Here is a 15,316-nt window from a genome sequence, read left to right as displayed (position 1 = left end):
GACACCAACGAGACGGCTACGAGGGTCCTCCGAGGGCCAGAATATTTCTGTTTTCTCAACATTGACATGGAGTCCGAGACGAGGTCATTCCGCCAAAATCAACTCCAAAACCTTTCCTACCACTAAGGTGTCACCAATAATAGTCCCGCCATCTAAATACCAAGCTTGCAAACATAAGTCAAAAGAATCCCTGATTTGGCAAACTAACAGATGAAGAACCAAAGCAAAAAGCAAAGGGCCTAGAGGATCACCCTGTTGCACTCCCTCACATGACCATAAGGTATGCTCCCCGTAAAACAACCTAGCTAGAGTAGAGTAACAGAATTCAACCCATCGCGAGAGAGCTGGACAACGGAGACGAACGTCACGCAACATAGCCAAACGGTCTACCAAATTAAAAGCATTCATAAAATCCACCAACAACATAGAGAGACCAACATCACCACCACGCGCCTCGACCAAACGATTAACAGCATGAAGAATAGCCGCACCACCCGCCGGCACCTCAACACCAAACTGAAGACCTCCTAGATAGCTTCCCAGACGCGGACCAATTAAAGCAGCCCCAACCTTTGAAACTAGACGCCTCCAAACTGTACCTACAGCAATAGGCCGAATACCACCTTCAGGCTTAACAAGTGGCGTGAGAGGAGCACTAGCAATATACTCTCCCAACTCAGCAGGACATTTCCACACTAGTAGAAAAATTGAAAAAGGCACTGCTCAATGGCCACCGGTTTTGAAAACCGGTGGCTTAAAAAATGGGCGGGGTTAGGCATATGTACATTACCACCGGTTCAAGCCGAACCGGTGGCATAAATGATAAAGGCCACCGGTTTTGAACCGGTGGCAATAATCAAATAATAAAAAAAAAAAGCCCACCATTCTCTTTTCCCTTCCTTTATATACCCTAACCCTAATCTTCTCTCTCCTCTATCGCCTCTCCTCCGCTCCTGCTCTCCTCCTTCTCTCTATCTCCTTCGTTCTTACTCCCCCTCTCTCTCCTTCTCTCCCTCTCTGTTCTCTCTCTCTCTCTATCCTGCTCTCCCTCTCTGTTCTCTCTCTCGTCGCCCTTCGTCCTCTCTCCTCCGTTCTCCTCCTTCGTCCTCCATCAAATCCGCACTACACAGCCACCATCAACCACCGAAATCACCCAACTTCACCCGAAAAAATTCCATTACCCACGAAATCACCACCACGCCACCACCACACCAGCAACACCAACATCAACAACACCGACAGATCTACATCGTCAACACCAATTTTTGCTCTTTTTCGCAGTTTTTGGGTTTGATTTTTCGAGGTTACGGTTTCTGGGTTTAATTGATTTTGTAATTGCTATGTTTAATTGATTTTGGAATATTCTGGGTTTAATTGATGAGTGTTGATGGGTCTATGTTTCTGGGTTTAATTTGATTATTCAAGGGTTTATGTTTAATTCGAAATTGCATGAGTGTTCTGGATTTTTTTTATATATTATATTTTATATTTTTTTTCGTGTTTTTTGTGAGTTTTTATTTATTAATTTTAATCTTGGTGTTCTGATTTTCGAAATTGTACGAGTATTCTGGTGAAATTGCATGCGCTTTTTTAGGTTTTTTTGTTTTATTTTGAGTTTTCTGTTTTTTTTTCGGGGATTTCTGGGTTAATTTTTTTTTTAATTATTAATTTGAGTTTTCTGGGTAGATAATGCATTTTTTTTTAGTTCTTGAGTGTTATTAATTTTGGTGTTTTAATTGATACAGGTATTAGATTATGACTCCACGAAGAATCAAGATGTTTGTGTCAAAAAAAGATCAAGATGTTGATTTTGGAATATTGTTTTAGAACTTAATTTTATTTTTTTTGTTTCTGATGTTGTAATTTTATTTATTTATTAATTTATTTTTATGTTGTAATTTTTTTTGATTTTGGTATTGTACAATAACAATTTAATGATAATTATATTTTGGATTATATTTCGGTTGATTTCAATGTTTTTTTTCGATGTTGTGTTTCTTACATAATTACATTGAATCGTTGGAGTATATTTCTAGTGGAAAAAACAAAACCAAAAATATATATATATATATATATATATATATATATATATATATATATTTACATGCACATTGCCACCGGCTAACCGGTGGCATTTATATATAATACCAAAAAAAAAATAAAGCTGGAAGGGTTATTGCCACCGGTTAACCGGTGGAAATACTTATTTTTGCCACCGGTTTTGAACCGGTGGCCTTGCTTCGGAGTATTGGCACCCCCCAAATGACCACCGGTTCAAAACCGGTGGCATTGGGGGGTTTTGAACCGGTGGCCAATTCATATTTTCGCCTAGTGCCAGTGAGAAAAAGATTAACTACCTGCATAATAGAGTCCATCAACTCATCTGAAATAGCAACTGCAGCACCACTCAAACAATCCATAAGGTGTTTTGCACGCAGGCCGTCTCTACCGCATGACGTACCTCGCGGAATATCCCTAATCTGATCCAAAACAACAGCAGGAGTAGCAATAAGGTGCTGATCAACGGGAATATCCGGTAAGATAGGAGCCGAAAAGGAAGGGTGCTTAGCTTGCAAATCTGCAAGAGTAGCATCATTGTAAGGGGCAAGACCAGAAGACGAAAGAACCCTAACCGCAGCAGTGTAATGCCCGTCAGAAATCTTTCTCTTACACTGCTTAACATTACGCTCGGACAAATCATGGTCCTCATCAGCGTCCAACAAAGGTGGAGACACATCAGCCAACGTGTCTCGCACAAGTTGCACAGAACCACCAGGCTCACACCAAGAACGAATAGCAGCGATGATACTCTCTTCCTGCCGCAGTCGCCTGACACCCAAAGAACACTCTCGACTACTCCTCGGAGAAAAGGTTTTAAGGACACATAGAGGTAACACAAGCAATTGAACCCAACAAGAGATGTCATCAGGCTTGCCAATCACCTTATCAAGGGCCCCTTTGAGAACCCGAGAAAAACCCTAGCGACACTTAGGAGGGATAGATTTTACAGAACAAAACCGCTTAGATAGCAAACTATCAAGCAAAGCAACATTAAAAGCAAAATGAGGCTCATTAGGCACCCTAGGAACAGTACCAGATACAGCAAGACCCTGCGATTTAGGAAAATCATGAAGAACAAACCGAACAACACCATCCCTAGAATCAGGAGGGGCCACAAATATTACAACCTTTAGGTAGGGGTGTAAATGAACCAAGCCGATCAATAAACTACTCGGGTTCAAGCTCGATTGAAGCTCGTTCATGTTCGTTTATTTGATAAATGAGCCGAGCTTAAACAAATTTTGAAGCTCATTTAATATATGAGCTTGAACACGAACAAAGATATGCTCGTTCAAATAAGTTCATGAACAACTCGTTTATTTATATTTGCAAACTACTCGTTTATTTATATTCATGAATTATTGATTTATTCACAATTGTTAATTTAATTGTTAAGTTTTTTAATAATTAAGATTTAAATCTAATGTTTATAATTTAGATTTAATTATTATGCTATTTTTTGAGATTTTCAAATGTCAAAGTACAAAGCTCGTTTATTAGAGAAGCTCGTTTATTACTATAATCATGCATGAAACACTCGTTTATAAACTCGTTTAATAAATGAGCTGTTCGCGAACACATAGTGTACCAAATGTTTAAATGAGCCGAGCTTGAACATATTTTTGAGCTCGCTTGAAAGCTCAGGATCGTGCTCGGACTCGCCTAAGTTAATTAAATTTGAACATGAACAAGGTAGTACGCGGCTCGGCTCGGCTCATTTACACCCCTAACTTTAGGGGGTCTCTATTTTAAACAAGACAAAAAACTTGTAACCAGTTAAATACGTTACCCAAACTAGAGCTGATCACACTGAGCCCGACCCTATTTTGGGCAGGTTTTGGGCAGGTTTTGGGCAGAATTTTCCGGCCCGATTTTAAAAATAGTTTGGACGGGTTTGGGAAATGGATTTTTTGCATTTTAGTTGATTTTTTTTTTCCCGGTCCGATATTGGCCCGAAAAGCCCGTGTGGCCTGACTAGTTTGGGCGGGTTTGGGCAAATATTTTTCAGCCCGAAGCTTGGCCCGACCCGAGAAATGGACAAATTTTTTTTACCTCGGCCCTGCCGGCCCGTCCATTGATCACCTCTAACCCAAACATATATTTTTTCTCAACGTTGAGTTCCCTCTAGGTTTTCTCCTTGGAATGGTTTTTTGGTTCCCTCTAGGGTTTCTCTTTCGGAGGGTTTTTCTAGCCTCCATTGCTAGATTTTTTCTGCTTTTTTGAAGGTTTTCCTTCACTCTTTTCCTTTCTCTCTCTTTCTCTTTTATCTCTTTTCTTCTAATCTCAATTGTAATTTTTGTAGGGGCTTCCACTGATGTTTTTACCGGTGGTAAGCCCCAAAAAACTTTTTAATTGCTTTCAATAAATGGATCTCATCTTTATGATGGTGTTTATTCAATTAGGGTTATTTTCTATGTTTGTTCGTGTGCTAAAGTTTGAAGATTTAGGGTTTCATCGTCTCCAGAATTATCTAGAAGGCCATATGAGTTTTTTCACCCAAACAACTACTCATACATGGATCTCAAGCCGCATTAGTGCTAACTCACATATTGTATTGCTTCGAATGAAGTTTTTTTTACTAAGGCGATCGTTGATCGAATCTGCGATGTAACTAATTCTAAGGTGATTTGTACTTGTGTTGGAATTTTAGATTTACTAGGAATTGTTTGTAAGTGTCGTTTGGCTATCTTTGATTAATGAAATCCTTTTTCTTCTCGTCTAAAAAAAAGTTAAATACGTTACCCATTACACGTGTCGTTATATAATTGGTCTAAATATTAAATTGTTAAGAAAATAAATAATTTTAGATTTTTACTTTTTGACAAAATTATTTGATATTTAATTAACTTTATTAATAATGATTTTCCTCAATAAAAAAAGCCATTAATTATGATTTATTTTTATCAAATAAAAAAAAATTAAAATCCCACCCACCACCCAACCACCACTATCCCCACCATACAACCAACACCTATCCCCTCCCCTGCACGCAGCCCTTCTCGGTGACAGTACCAGAGCCAACTCCTCCAACGTCGGCTAACCCACCCGCTCTCTGCCTCCCTTACCTCGACCTCCAGCAACAGAGCAACCCAATAAAACGCCAGCTACGCCTCCTCACCAATTCCCACCAATTCCCACTGCCACTACGCTTTTCAGCCCACAACAATAATCCATCTCTTTCCTAAAACCTGCACATCTCCTCTTACACGCACAATCCCTGTTGCACCGCCCTCACCACGCGCTAATAACTTTGACAGCCACCAATTTGAAGAACAGAGCAGCCGCGCTCCATAATTTCAGTCCCAAAATGTCAAACCCATAAAACCCAAAAAAACAATCAATTTCTAGAAGTTGAACTCTTATAAACCAAAAAAACTTGAATCAATTTCTTTTTTCAATCAAAATTGAACCAAAAACAATCAAAAAATTTCAAATCAAACAAATTATTCTTCAATTAAACTTCAATATCAAAAAAAAAGAACAAAAAAGCAAACAGGAAGGTCTTGGCATCTGGTTTTTGCCGGCAAGAGGGGTTGTTGGGTGAAGGTGTAGTGGACACAGAGATTGGGGGTGTTGGTTAAGGGAATTCTAGTCGGTGGGTGGTGCTTATGGAGGTCGTTGCGTATGGGGGAGGTGGGAGTGGAGGTGGCTGGGTGGTGGGGGAATTGAAGTGGTAGCCGATGGGTTTTTTTTAATAATTAATTAACCTTATTATTAAAAAATAATTAATTAAATAGACAAAACCACTAAAACAACGCCACATATCACGATAACCTGTAAAAGCAGGTTACCAACCAGTCATGTCTTGTTTAAAATAGAGTCCCCTCAAAGGTTGTAATATTCAGGTATAATCAAAGGTTGTATTATTAAAAAAAAGACCAAAGGTTGTATTAATTATGACAATTTTTCCTAATAATAATAATAATTATTATATTATTATTATTATTGTTGTTGTTGTTGTTAATTAATAACTAATAAACATAGCACTTAAACTTATTGTAAAAATACTTATTTATTAAAATTATTAACAAAAACTATGAGTTTTAACTCGTTGTAATAAGTAAAAAAAAAACATGAATACTTATCCCTATGGCCCTCTTATAAAATCTAAATCTTGAGAAATTTGAATTTCACCTAAATCACCTAAAATGTCTTGATTATGTACTCTCTAAATTCCCGTGAAAAAAGATATATAATCTTCTAAATTGGTTGTCATGCATGTTTATGGAGAACTTAAAATATGTTTAACTTAGATGCATTTACATCTAGTTGAAAGTATTAAAGTTTGTTTAGTACATTAAACATATAGTAACAAATCTTAAGTTTCCTAAAATTATAGTATTATGCCATTTTAAGCCTATTTTTAAAAAAAATATTTTATTTGATTGCACATACATTTTTAGAGAGTAAAATAAAATACATAATTTTTATTAGTGTGAGGCAACAACAGCTGCAATTAAAAACAGTGAGGAAGTAATTAAAAATTAAGGGTTGTGATAGAAGATAAATAATTGGGGAAAAGAAAAAGTAAAACCGAAAGAGCTGAGAACCATGTGAAGTAGATATTAATTTTTTAAAAAAATACAACTCATTTTCTTTTTTATTTGCAACATTTGCACAAACCCCTAAGCATTTTTTTTTTTTGAAATGTCCTAAGCAAAATTATTTGTGATGTAGTAAAGAGAGAAAAGTAGGAATGCATGTGATGAAGATTAAAGAAAGCAAAGAGATAAAGACAAATGACATCTTAAAAAGGAAAAGTAATATTTGTTGCATCAAATGTGTAACTTGCTTTTATGGTTAATATTGCAAATAAAAATAATAGAGGAAATTGAGTAAAGGATCAAAAAAGAAAATGATGTAATTAAAAAAACAAAGGGTTGTTCTTCTTTTTTCCTCCGTATTATTTTCTCTCTCTTTTTTTCTTGATAATTTTTTTTTTTTTTTTACTTTAATTTGCTCTCATCTTCAATTAATCAATTCTACTTCATCAACTAACCCTGAGGTTTATTGGTCTTTTTATTTATCCATTTTAATTTATTATACTACTTAACTAGTAATTATTTCATGAAGTTCATTTTTTTCGTCAATCTTTGATTAAAATTATGAAAGCAGGTAGGTCAAACAATAAAATGAAGAAGAAAAGTATTTAGGTGAATGCATTAAATCTTGAAAGAAAGCATTGCCTAATGATGGTTTAGTGTTTGTTTATTTAACCAAGCCCGTTCTAATTAAGCTCAATCATGCTCAAACTTAAACTAAAAATTCAAACGAGCACGTTCTTGAACACAACTTAAACAATTGATCGAAACTCTAAAGGGCCAAGCTCAAACAAGAAAAACTCTTATGTGCCAAGCTCGAACAAGATTTAAAAGCTTGAGATATATTGAATAATAACTCTTATCATGCTTACTCGAACAAACAAAAACTCGTCTCAAATCAGATAGTTTATACCCCTAGTAAGAAACAACTCACAGTATTTTGCATTTATATTGAGTTTATGTAAGAAACTAAGGATAGAGATATATAAATTAACTTTGTGCTATTAAATATAATCATAATAGGAAAGAATGGATATACAATAGAAAAAAAACCGATAAAACAATAATAATAAAAAAAAAGTCATATAGAAGATAAGTTTTTGTCTTCTTTTGTAATGGCATCTGTTTTGGAAAACGAGAATCTTAGTTTGTTGCAAATTTATGAAACGAAGGTATTATAACTTTGCAACATGACTTAATGTAAAGGTTTCATCGTAGTCATAGTCATACTATTAATTAGTTGAATCCTTTAACAAGTCTTTGCTTTGTTTAAAAAACACTGTTCTTTCTTGTCTGTTTTGCTTATAATGGGTCTCACCCAATTAGGCAAATTAATCAAGTGCCATACAATTGCTTACAGACTTAGAATCTATTTTAGATTTCCTGGTTTTTAAACCACTTGGAGTTATAACTTGTCAAATCATCTTTATTTCATATTCCAAAATAAATATTTTAGAACTCTTAGTCAATATGAAATCATATTTCTTTAGCTAAGTTTTATATATGTTAGTCATCATTGTGGGTTTTTATGCAACAATTGAAACTTATATAACAACTTTGTTTAATTTCAATGAAAAACGACAATAGAGGATGTGCACTTGGAATGTACTACCTTCAACACATGGTTATTATTCCCATTACACTTAATGAGACCACGCGTTGTCATTTATAACATGAGGTGAATCATACTTATTTTGTTGCTTTTATTCGATGACTTCTTGAATTTCTTCAAGATTTTCGAATTCATTTTTCTTGAACTTTTTAAGGTTCTTGAACTTTTTGAGATTTTCTTATACTCCCACTTGCCTTTTAAGGAGGCATATTATGCATAGGGTGAACAGGGGCGGACCCACGTGAGGACAAGTGGGGACCAATGTCCCCCTACTTTCAAAAAAAAAATCAGAGAATTTTTTTTTAAAAAAAAAAAGAAAAAGAAATCAAAAAGGCATCATCAGATATCAGTCATCACGTGGGTTAGTGGGTAAGAAAGAAGAAAAGAAAAAAGGGAGGAAAAAAAAGGAGGAAAGAGAAAACCTTTGAAAATTAAAAAACCTAAGAGAGAGAAACTAGATCTTCCACCATTCCACCGAGACCACCGCTGCACGGCTGCACCGCACCACGCCACCACCGTCCACCGAGGCCCGCCGGAAGACGCCACTACAGCCAGCCCTGCTGCTCCGCCACCACATGTCAGTTTTTTTTTAATCTTTATTTCTTAATTTTAATCTTTGATTATAAAAAAAATTAAGCTTATGAGTATTGAGTAATTATGTTTATGTAATCATGTTTTTGAATTAATTTGTGATTTAGTTTATTTGTTCTTAGTTAGTTAGTTGTGAATTGAATTTTTGATTTTGTGAATTATTGGATGAATATGGTGAATGTAAAATTGAAACTTTGCAAGTATGAAGTAGAGAAGTAGTTTGTGAATTTAATTAAGATGTAAATTAGTTTGTAATTTTGTGTATTGAATTAGTTTGTGATTTGGTTTTCTAGATTTTAGATGCTTATTGTTAAAAAAAATAATTATTGAATATTGAAGCTTAATTTTTAAATGAATTAGGATATGTCAAGTTCTTCAAGCAAGTCTAGGACAATGGGAAAACAAGCAGATCTTCGTCAAATGTTGTTTAAAAAATTGAAATCACAAGATAATTCTTGTTCTTCACCCACACAAAGTGAGACACCTCCTATTCATAGTATGCAAAATGAAACCATTAGTATTGAACCAATTGATGTGGATGAACCAATTGATGTAAATAATGTGATTGATGTGAATGATGTGGATGAACCAATTGATGTGAATGATTTGGATGAAGAATTTGATGTGGATATAGAAATGGGAGATTCATTTGAGGTAGAGGAAGAGGAGGAAGAAGAGGAATTGGCTTATGATGTTGAACTTCTTCCTCATGATCCGGGACTTAGAATGGACATAATGGACTATCCCCCTAATCAAAGAAATCCGGTGAGGAGAGCCTACATTCTTAAAAAAACCTTGTCAACCAAAAACTCATAATTTCCCTCAAAGACAATGCTCCGAAAAACGTCGTTTTAGTGTGAAGTGGTTTAATAAAAGAGATTGGCTTGAATATAGTATTTCAAAAGATGCCGCATTTTGTTTTGTATGTTACTTGTTCAAGCATGAAGTTGAAAATAATTGTGGCGGTGATGCATTTGTTAATGGAGGATTTAGGGCATGGAATAAACCGGAGAGGTTTGATAAGCATGTTGGTGGAGTGAATAGTGCTCATAATGTTGCTTATGAGAAGTATGTGAATCTAAGAGAGGGAAAAAAAAATCAATTGTCAAAATATTTGACAATGCAAGTGAGGCACAAATTCAAAAATATCATATTCGTTTGAAAGCATCATTAGCATGTTTGAGATTTCTTTTGGGGCAAGGTTTGGCATTTCGTGGGCATCTTGAAAGTGAGGAGTCATACAATCGGGGTAATTTCCTTGAACTTTTGAAATGGCTAAGGGGAAAAGTGGAGGAAGTTAAAAATCATACTCTAGAAAATGCTCCTAAAAATTGTGTATTGACTTCTCCTAAGATTCAAAAGGACATTATAACTTGTTGTGCAAAATAAACAACTAGGCGTATAGTAGAAGAGGTTGGTGATGAATACTTTGCAATATTGGCGGATGAGTCAAGTGATGTGTCCCAAAAAGAACAATTAGCTCTTGTTTTGCGTTTTGTTGATAGAAAAAATGGAGCGGTGATGGAAAGATTTTTAGGCATTGTTCATGTTGGTGATACTACCGCTTTATCTTTAAAAAATGTAATTTTGCTTATGGAACACAACTTGAGTCCATCAATGATTAGAGGGCAAGGGTATGATGGTGCTAGTAACATGAAAGGTGTGATAAATGGGCTTAAGACTTTAATTATGAATGACACTCCTAGAGCTTATTACATTCATTGTTTTGCACATCAACTTCAATTGACTCTTGTTGCCGTTGCTAAAAAAAATGATAATTGTGGTTGGGTGTTTGAAATTACTACAAACTTGTTGAATGTAATTGGGGCTTCTTGTAAAAGAAGAGAAATGATTAGAAAAAGTCAAGCTCAAAAGGTTGCTCAAGAATTAGAAGTGAGGGAAATTGATAGTGGTTCGGGATTGAATCAAGAAGTTGGTTTGAAAAGACCCGGAGATACACGTTGGGGATCACATTACAAATGTGTTCTAAACATTATCTCCTTGTTTCCTTCAATTGTTGAGGTACTTGTGCATATTGGAAAACATGGTTCATCGGAGGATAAATTCAAAGCTCAAATTGTGTTGGGTTCATTAGAATCATTTGATTTTATTTTCATGGCTCACTTGATGTTGACTATTTTTGGATACACTAATGATTTGTGTATTGCATTGCAAAGAAAAGAACAAGATATTGTTAATGCCATGAGACTTGTTTCTTCTACAACAAAAGTGTTACAAAAAATGAGGGAACAAGGTTGGGATATTCTCTTGAAAAAAGTAACTTCATTTTGCAATAAACACAAAATTGATGTTCCCAATATGGAGGCTAATTATGTTCCACATGGAAGATCAAGGCGTTTTGTTGAGAAAGCTACAAATGAACATCATTTTCATGTTGGAATTTTCTTGGAAGTGATTGATTTGCATCTTCAAGAACTTGATAATCGGTTTAATGAGAAGAACATGGAGCTACTTACTTGCATGGCTAGCTTAAGTCCTAAGGATAATTTTTCATCATTTGACAAAGAAAAGGTACAAAAGCTAACCTTATATATAAAAGATACTTGTCTTATTGTTATTATATATTAATACTTGTCCATTTTTTTTTTACAAGGTGCTTAAACTTGCTTCTTTGTACCCCGAAGACTTTTCACATAATGAGTTGTTGAGTCTTGATTATCAACTTGAAGTGTTCAAGCAAATCATGTTAGATGATTAAAATTTTCAAGATTTGCATGACATTAATTCTCTTTCAAAGATGCTTGTCAAAACCAAGTTGCATGAAACTTATCCTCTTATTCATTTGCTTATCAAGTTAATGTTGATTCTTCCCGTTGCTACGGCAAGTGTTGAAAGAGTCTTTTCGGCAATGACATACATCAAAAGTAAATTGAGAAATAGTATGGGTGATCAACTTATGAATGATTGTTTGGTTACTTACATTGAGAAAGAAGTGTTTTTGCAAGTCCCCGATGAAGATATCATTGATCGATTTCAAAAAATGAAGACTCGGAGAATATTTTAGTAGTATGTAACCAAATTGTATTATTCAATAGATTTTGGGATTGTAACTTTTTAGTATTAAACATGTACCCGAATTATTTACATTTTGTACTCGTTTTTTAAAAACAAGTTGATGTTAGTTGAATTATCGAAATTGTCCCCCCATTGTCAAATTTCTAGGTCCGCCACTGAGGGTGAACCAACAATGGTTTGAAACATGTTTGTTTATTGCTTTTCTCGAACTTTTTTGAGATTTATACTACTCCCACTTGACCTTTTGGAACAATTTCCATAAAGGCACCTACTAGAGCAACAAACATTTTGTGCTAAGTATGACTTGTGTAGTAATACCTCGTGATCTATATAGGAAGCGAACGTGCATTAAACGATTTAATACATCTTTCAATCCTTGCTTTGTAGAAAGACTTTATAAGAAAGTTTCTTATCCATATCGCATATTGTAGGGAATATTTCAAGCACTATAACCCCAAACTTGAACCCCACTGTGATCATACGCTTAAGTATGGTGGCATCCAAAGGGAAAGAAAAGAGAGCAAAAGAGTCGCCAACAAGTTTTAGGAACTTGTAAACCGTTCACGAGGTGAAGGTTACACCCCTTAACGATCCATGAGATCGTCAACTCCAAAAGGTCTTGAACCAAATAGGATTCAGGGATGAGGGTACGAATCCAATCTACAAAAGAGAGGACCCGCCCTATAAAATAGGGCTCTACTTTATTCTGCTCATATTCATGTGCGCTTTTTGACTAACATGCAATCAATAGGTTAACCCTAAACCTGTTTATCTATGTTGGTTGAATATTAATACACAAATAAATCTATTATTAGCGAATATGGCGATCACTTGAATTAAAATCATATTAGCCTAAACCAAATTAATAATTATCTTATTAAGCGTGATTTCAAGTACAAATTCCCTTATAACATGCATAAAGGCGTGATCAAGCAATAAAATATAATATCAAACAACATAATAATAACCATCATAATCATAGCATAATCATAATCATGATAAGGCATAATAAAGCTTAATAACAATAGCAAGATCCTAGGCATGATTCTAACAAGATTAATAACAAATCCTAGCATGTCACTAAGCAATAAAGATCAAAGTTTTAAACCTAACATGGTACTAACATGCTATTAGAAAAGAGTAAAAGGCACCCTAAACATGATACTAGAAAGCATTAAATAACATCCTAACATGATACTAGGAATATTAAAACAATATAAGCATGCTTTCTACAAGAATAGAGCAATAAGATTACATACTTTGATGCCTCGTACCTCTTTCTAATAACAAAATACACAAGTTAGTAAAGTTCAATGAAAATAATAAAATCAAAGAATTTAATTAAATAATTGAAAAGAAAGAGTTAGAAAGTTTAGACTGGATTTGGGACCAAACCCTCAGAAAAGTATAAACCTTTCACGTCTAGGGCGAAGGCAACTTCGAACTTGGCTAGGTGTTTCTAGATCTTGTGAGTGCGGTATTGTGTTTGTAAAAAGATAGTTTAGAAAGAGAGAGATAAAGAAAGCATGTATTGCTCGAGAGAGACCAGAGAGAATTAGGTGATTGTGAATGAAAGTTGATTAAAAACGGAGGTTCGGGACCCTATTTATAATAAAAAAATAGTCCGAAAAAGCATAGAATTTGATAAGGAATAAAACTACAAGTTTCGCCGCGCTTTCCACGCGCAATCCAATCTTTAACCAAATTTGATCTATGGAATCCATACAGAAGCTAAAATCGTATTTTAATAAAATAATAATATTTTATTTCAAATAAAACTCATCATAATATAATTATTAATTCTAACTCTATTAGGATTTAAAAGAACCTTATAGTGAATTCTAGAAGACTATAATTTATCCTAGTAATTTTAGGAATAATAATTAACATTGGGCCCTCCTCTAGATCATTGGGCCGCATGTAAAGATCAAACCCAGCCCCAGTTTAGTATTTTGGCCATAACTTCCTCATTATTCATCGGAATTGGGCTTATAATATATAGTTGGAAAGCTCTTTGCAAGCCCCAACCAAATACACTATTATTGGACCCTTGACACGGACCAAACTAAACTAGATTGGCTATTTTTTAAAAAAGTGTTGTTTTCAAAAATAGAGAGAAAGAATTTAATAAAAACTAACCGCAACACTTGACCTTTCACACTTTCACTTCATTCGATTATGGTTCGACGCGAAAGGTATTCATCACTGGGTTTGGTTTTGGAGAGACACAAATGGGTGTCTACACATTTGAAGGCCTTTAGCTTATCTTAAAAGTATATCACTTGAACAATGGTTGGAAGATCGGTAATTTTCATCCATTATCAAAATATATCTCATATAGATTGATAGCTCCCTTCATAAACACTTCACAAGGTTTTCTTTCGAAGTTTGTTGTAAAACGATTTCATAACTCTTGGATGTTTAACAAGGTCTTGGCTTAAATTCTCATGATTACGATCATATTGCAATATTTTGAATGTGTTGCCAAGTACATGTCTTGACTTAAATTTGATTACATTACAATCATATTGTAATGTAATCATAATCTTGTCAAGTTGATACTGAACTTCATATTGGATTTTTGAACTTTTCAAAACTTTCACATTTATGCTTCAACTAAGCCCAAAGGATTGTATCGTAAATGAAGTTTCATTGTCCGTCTCAAGATACCGAACCTTAGGTTTTCTTACATCGATATGTATTCGACCTTGAGTTCACATCATCATTTCTCTAAATAGTGACATTGTCAAAATTTCAAATTAGAATGATAATTACATATATCAATGGATTCATAATCTAATGATATTGATAGTCCATCCCTTTGGATCTTCCGCATGCAATGTTCATTTTCATTCGAATTAATTGACATATTAGAGACAATTTATGTATAGAAATGGTTTAATTATTTCTATCATATAGAACTTTATACCTATTTAGCAATTCAAAACCCATCATGACTCAATAAAACATGGAATAACATTTACTCCATGTTTTTTTTTTTGAATCTTCAATGCTTAGTCATTACTAACATTGAATGGCGTTTTGATAATGGCAAGAATAAATAATATTTATTTAAATTCTAGTCAATTACTAGGTAAGGTGAAATATTGGTTGTACTTGTGAAGTAGCAACATTTGCTTCTATTCTTGTAGATTTATTTCTCCCTTAGTCATACTTCTTCAGTTAGTTCAACCACATTCTCAATGAGAGAGAACTAAACATGACATCGTATGTCCAAGAATTAGTAATATGCTAAATCAATTTCTATAATATATACTTCTTAAATTTGAACATTTCCATTCTTTTACCTTCCAACTGTATGAGGTAGTTTCCAATCAATTGGAATTGGTCCATTTAATTTACAGTACTCCCAAAACAAACATGAAAAAGGCTCCAAGAGTAAGACCCTTAGTTCCTTAAAAAATATATATAAATAAAAAAAAAAGAACTAATTGTTGTTCATAACAACTTATAG

The 15,316-nt window shown here is 34.4% G+C and overlaps 1 protein-coding gene and 1 long non-coding RNA gene across 2 annotated transcripts; both read left to right on the top strand.

Moving 5' to 3' along the window:
* The first annotated feature begins 1,048 nt into the window (after positions 1 to 1,048).
* LOC145606015 (uncharacterized) lies at positions 1,049 to 1,968 on the top strand. The gene is made up of 2 exons (XR_014105193.1): positions 1,049 to 1,288; positions 1,746 to 1,968. It is a non-coding gene; the product is annotated as an uncharacterized LOC145606015 (long non-coding RNA).
* A 7,230-nt stretch (positions 1,969 to 9,198) lies between these two features.
* LOC145603943 (uncharacterized) lies at positions 9,199 to 11,861 on the top strand. The gene is made up of 7 exons (XM_081659910.1): positions 9,199 to 9,570; positions 9,746 to 9,873; positions 9,990 to 10,106; positions 10,197 to 10,451; positions 10,626 to 11,337; positions 11,420 to 11,474; positions 11,535 to 11,861. The coding sequence occupies exons 1-7, from the start codon at positions 9,199 to 9,201 to the stop codon at positions 11,828 to 11,830; spliced, it is 1,935 nt and encodes a 644-aa protein (XP_081516036.1). The 3' UTR covers positions 11,831 to 11,861.
* The last annotated feature ends 3,455 nt before the right edge of the window (positions 11,862 to 15,316 follow it).

This window comes from Chenopodium album, chromosome 22, assembly GCF_948465745.1.
Source record: "Chenopodium album chromosome 22, dcCheAlbu1.1, whole genome shotgun sequence".
NCBI lineage: Eukaryota > Viridiplantae > Streptophyta > Magnoliopsida > Caryophyllales > Amaranthaceae > Chenopodium > Chenopodium album.
Note: the sequence above shows the minus strand (reverse complement) of the source record. Positions and strands in the feature narration are given on the sequence as shown.

Excerpts from the sequence above, each read along its gene's own strand:
- LOC145603943 (XM_081659910.1), top strand. The coding sequence starts at position 9,199 with ATGGGAAAACAAGCAGATCTTCGTCAAATGTTGTTTAAAAAATTGAAA. Across the intron at positions 9,874-9,989 it reads CATAATGTTGCTTATGAGAA|ATTTCTTTTGGGGCAAGGTT; the intron begins GTATGTGAATCT and ends AGCATGTTTGAG. Across the intron at positions 10,452-10,625 it reads GGGCAAGGGTATGATGGTGC|AATTGGGGCTTCTTGTAAAA; the intron begins TAGTAACATGAA and ends CTTGTTGAATGT.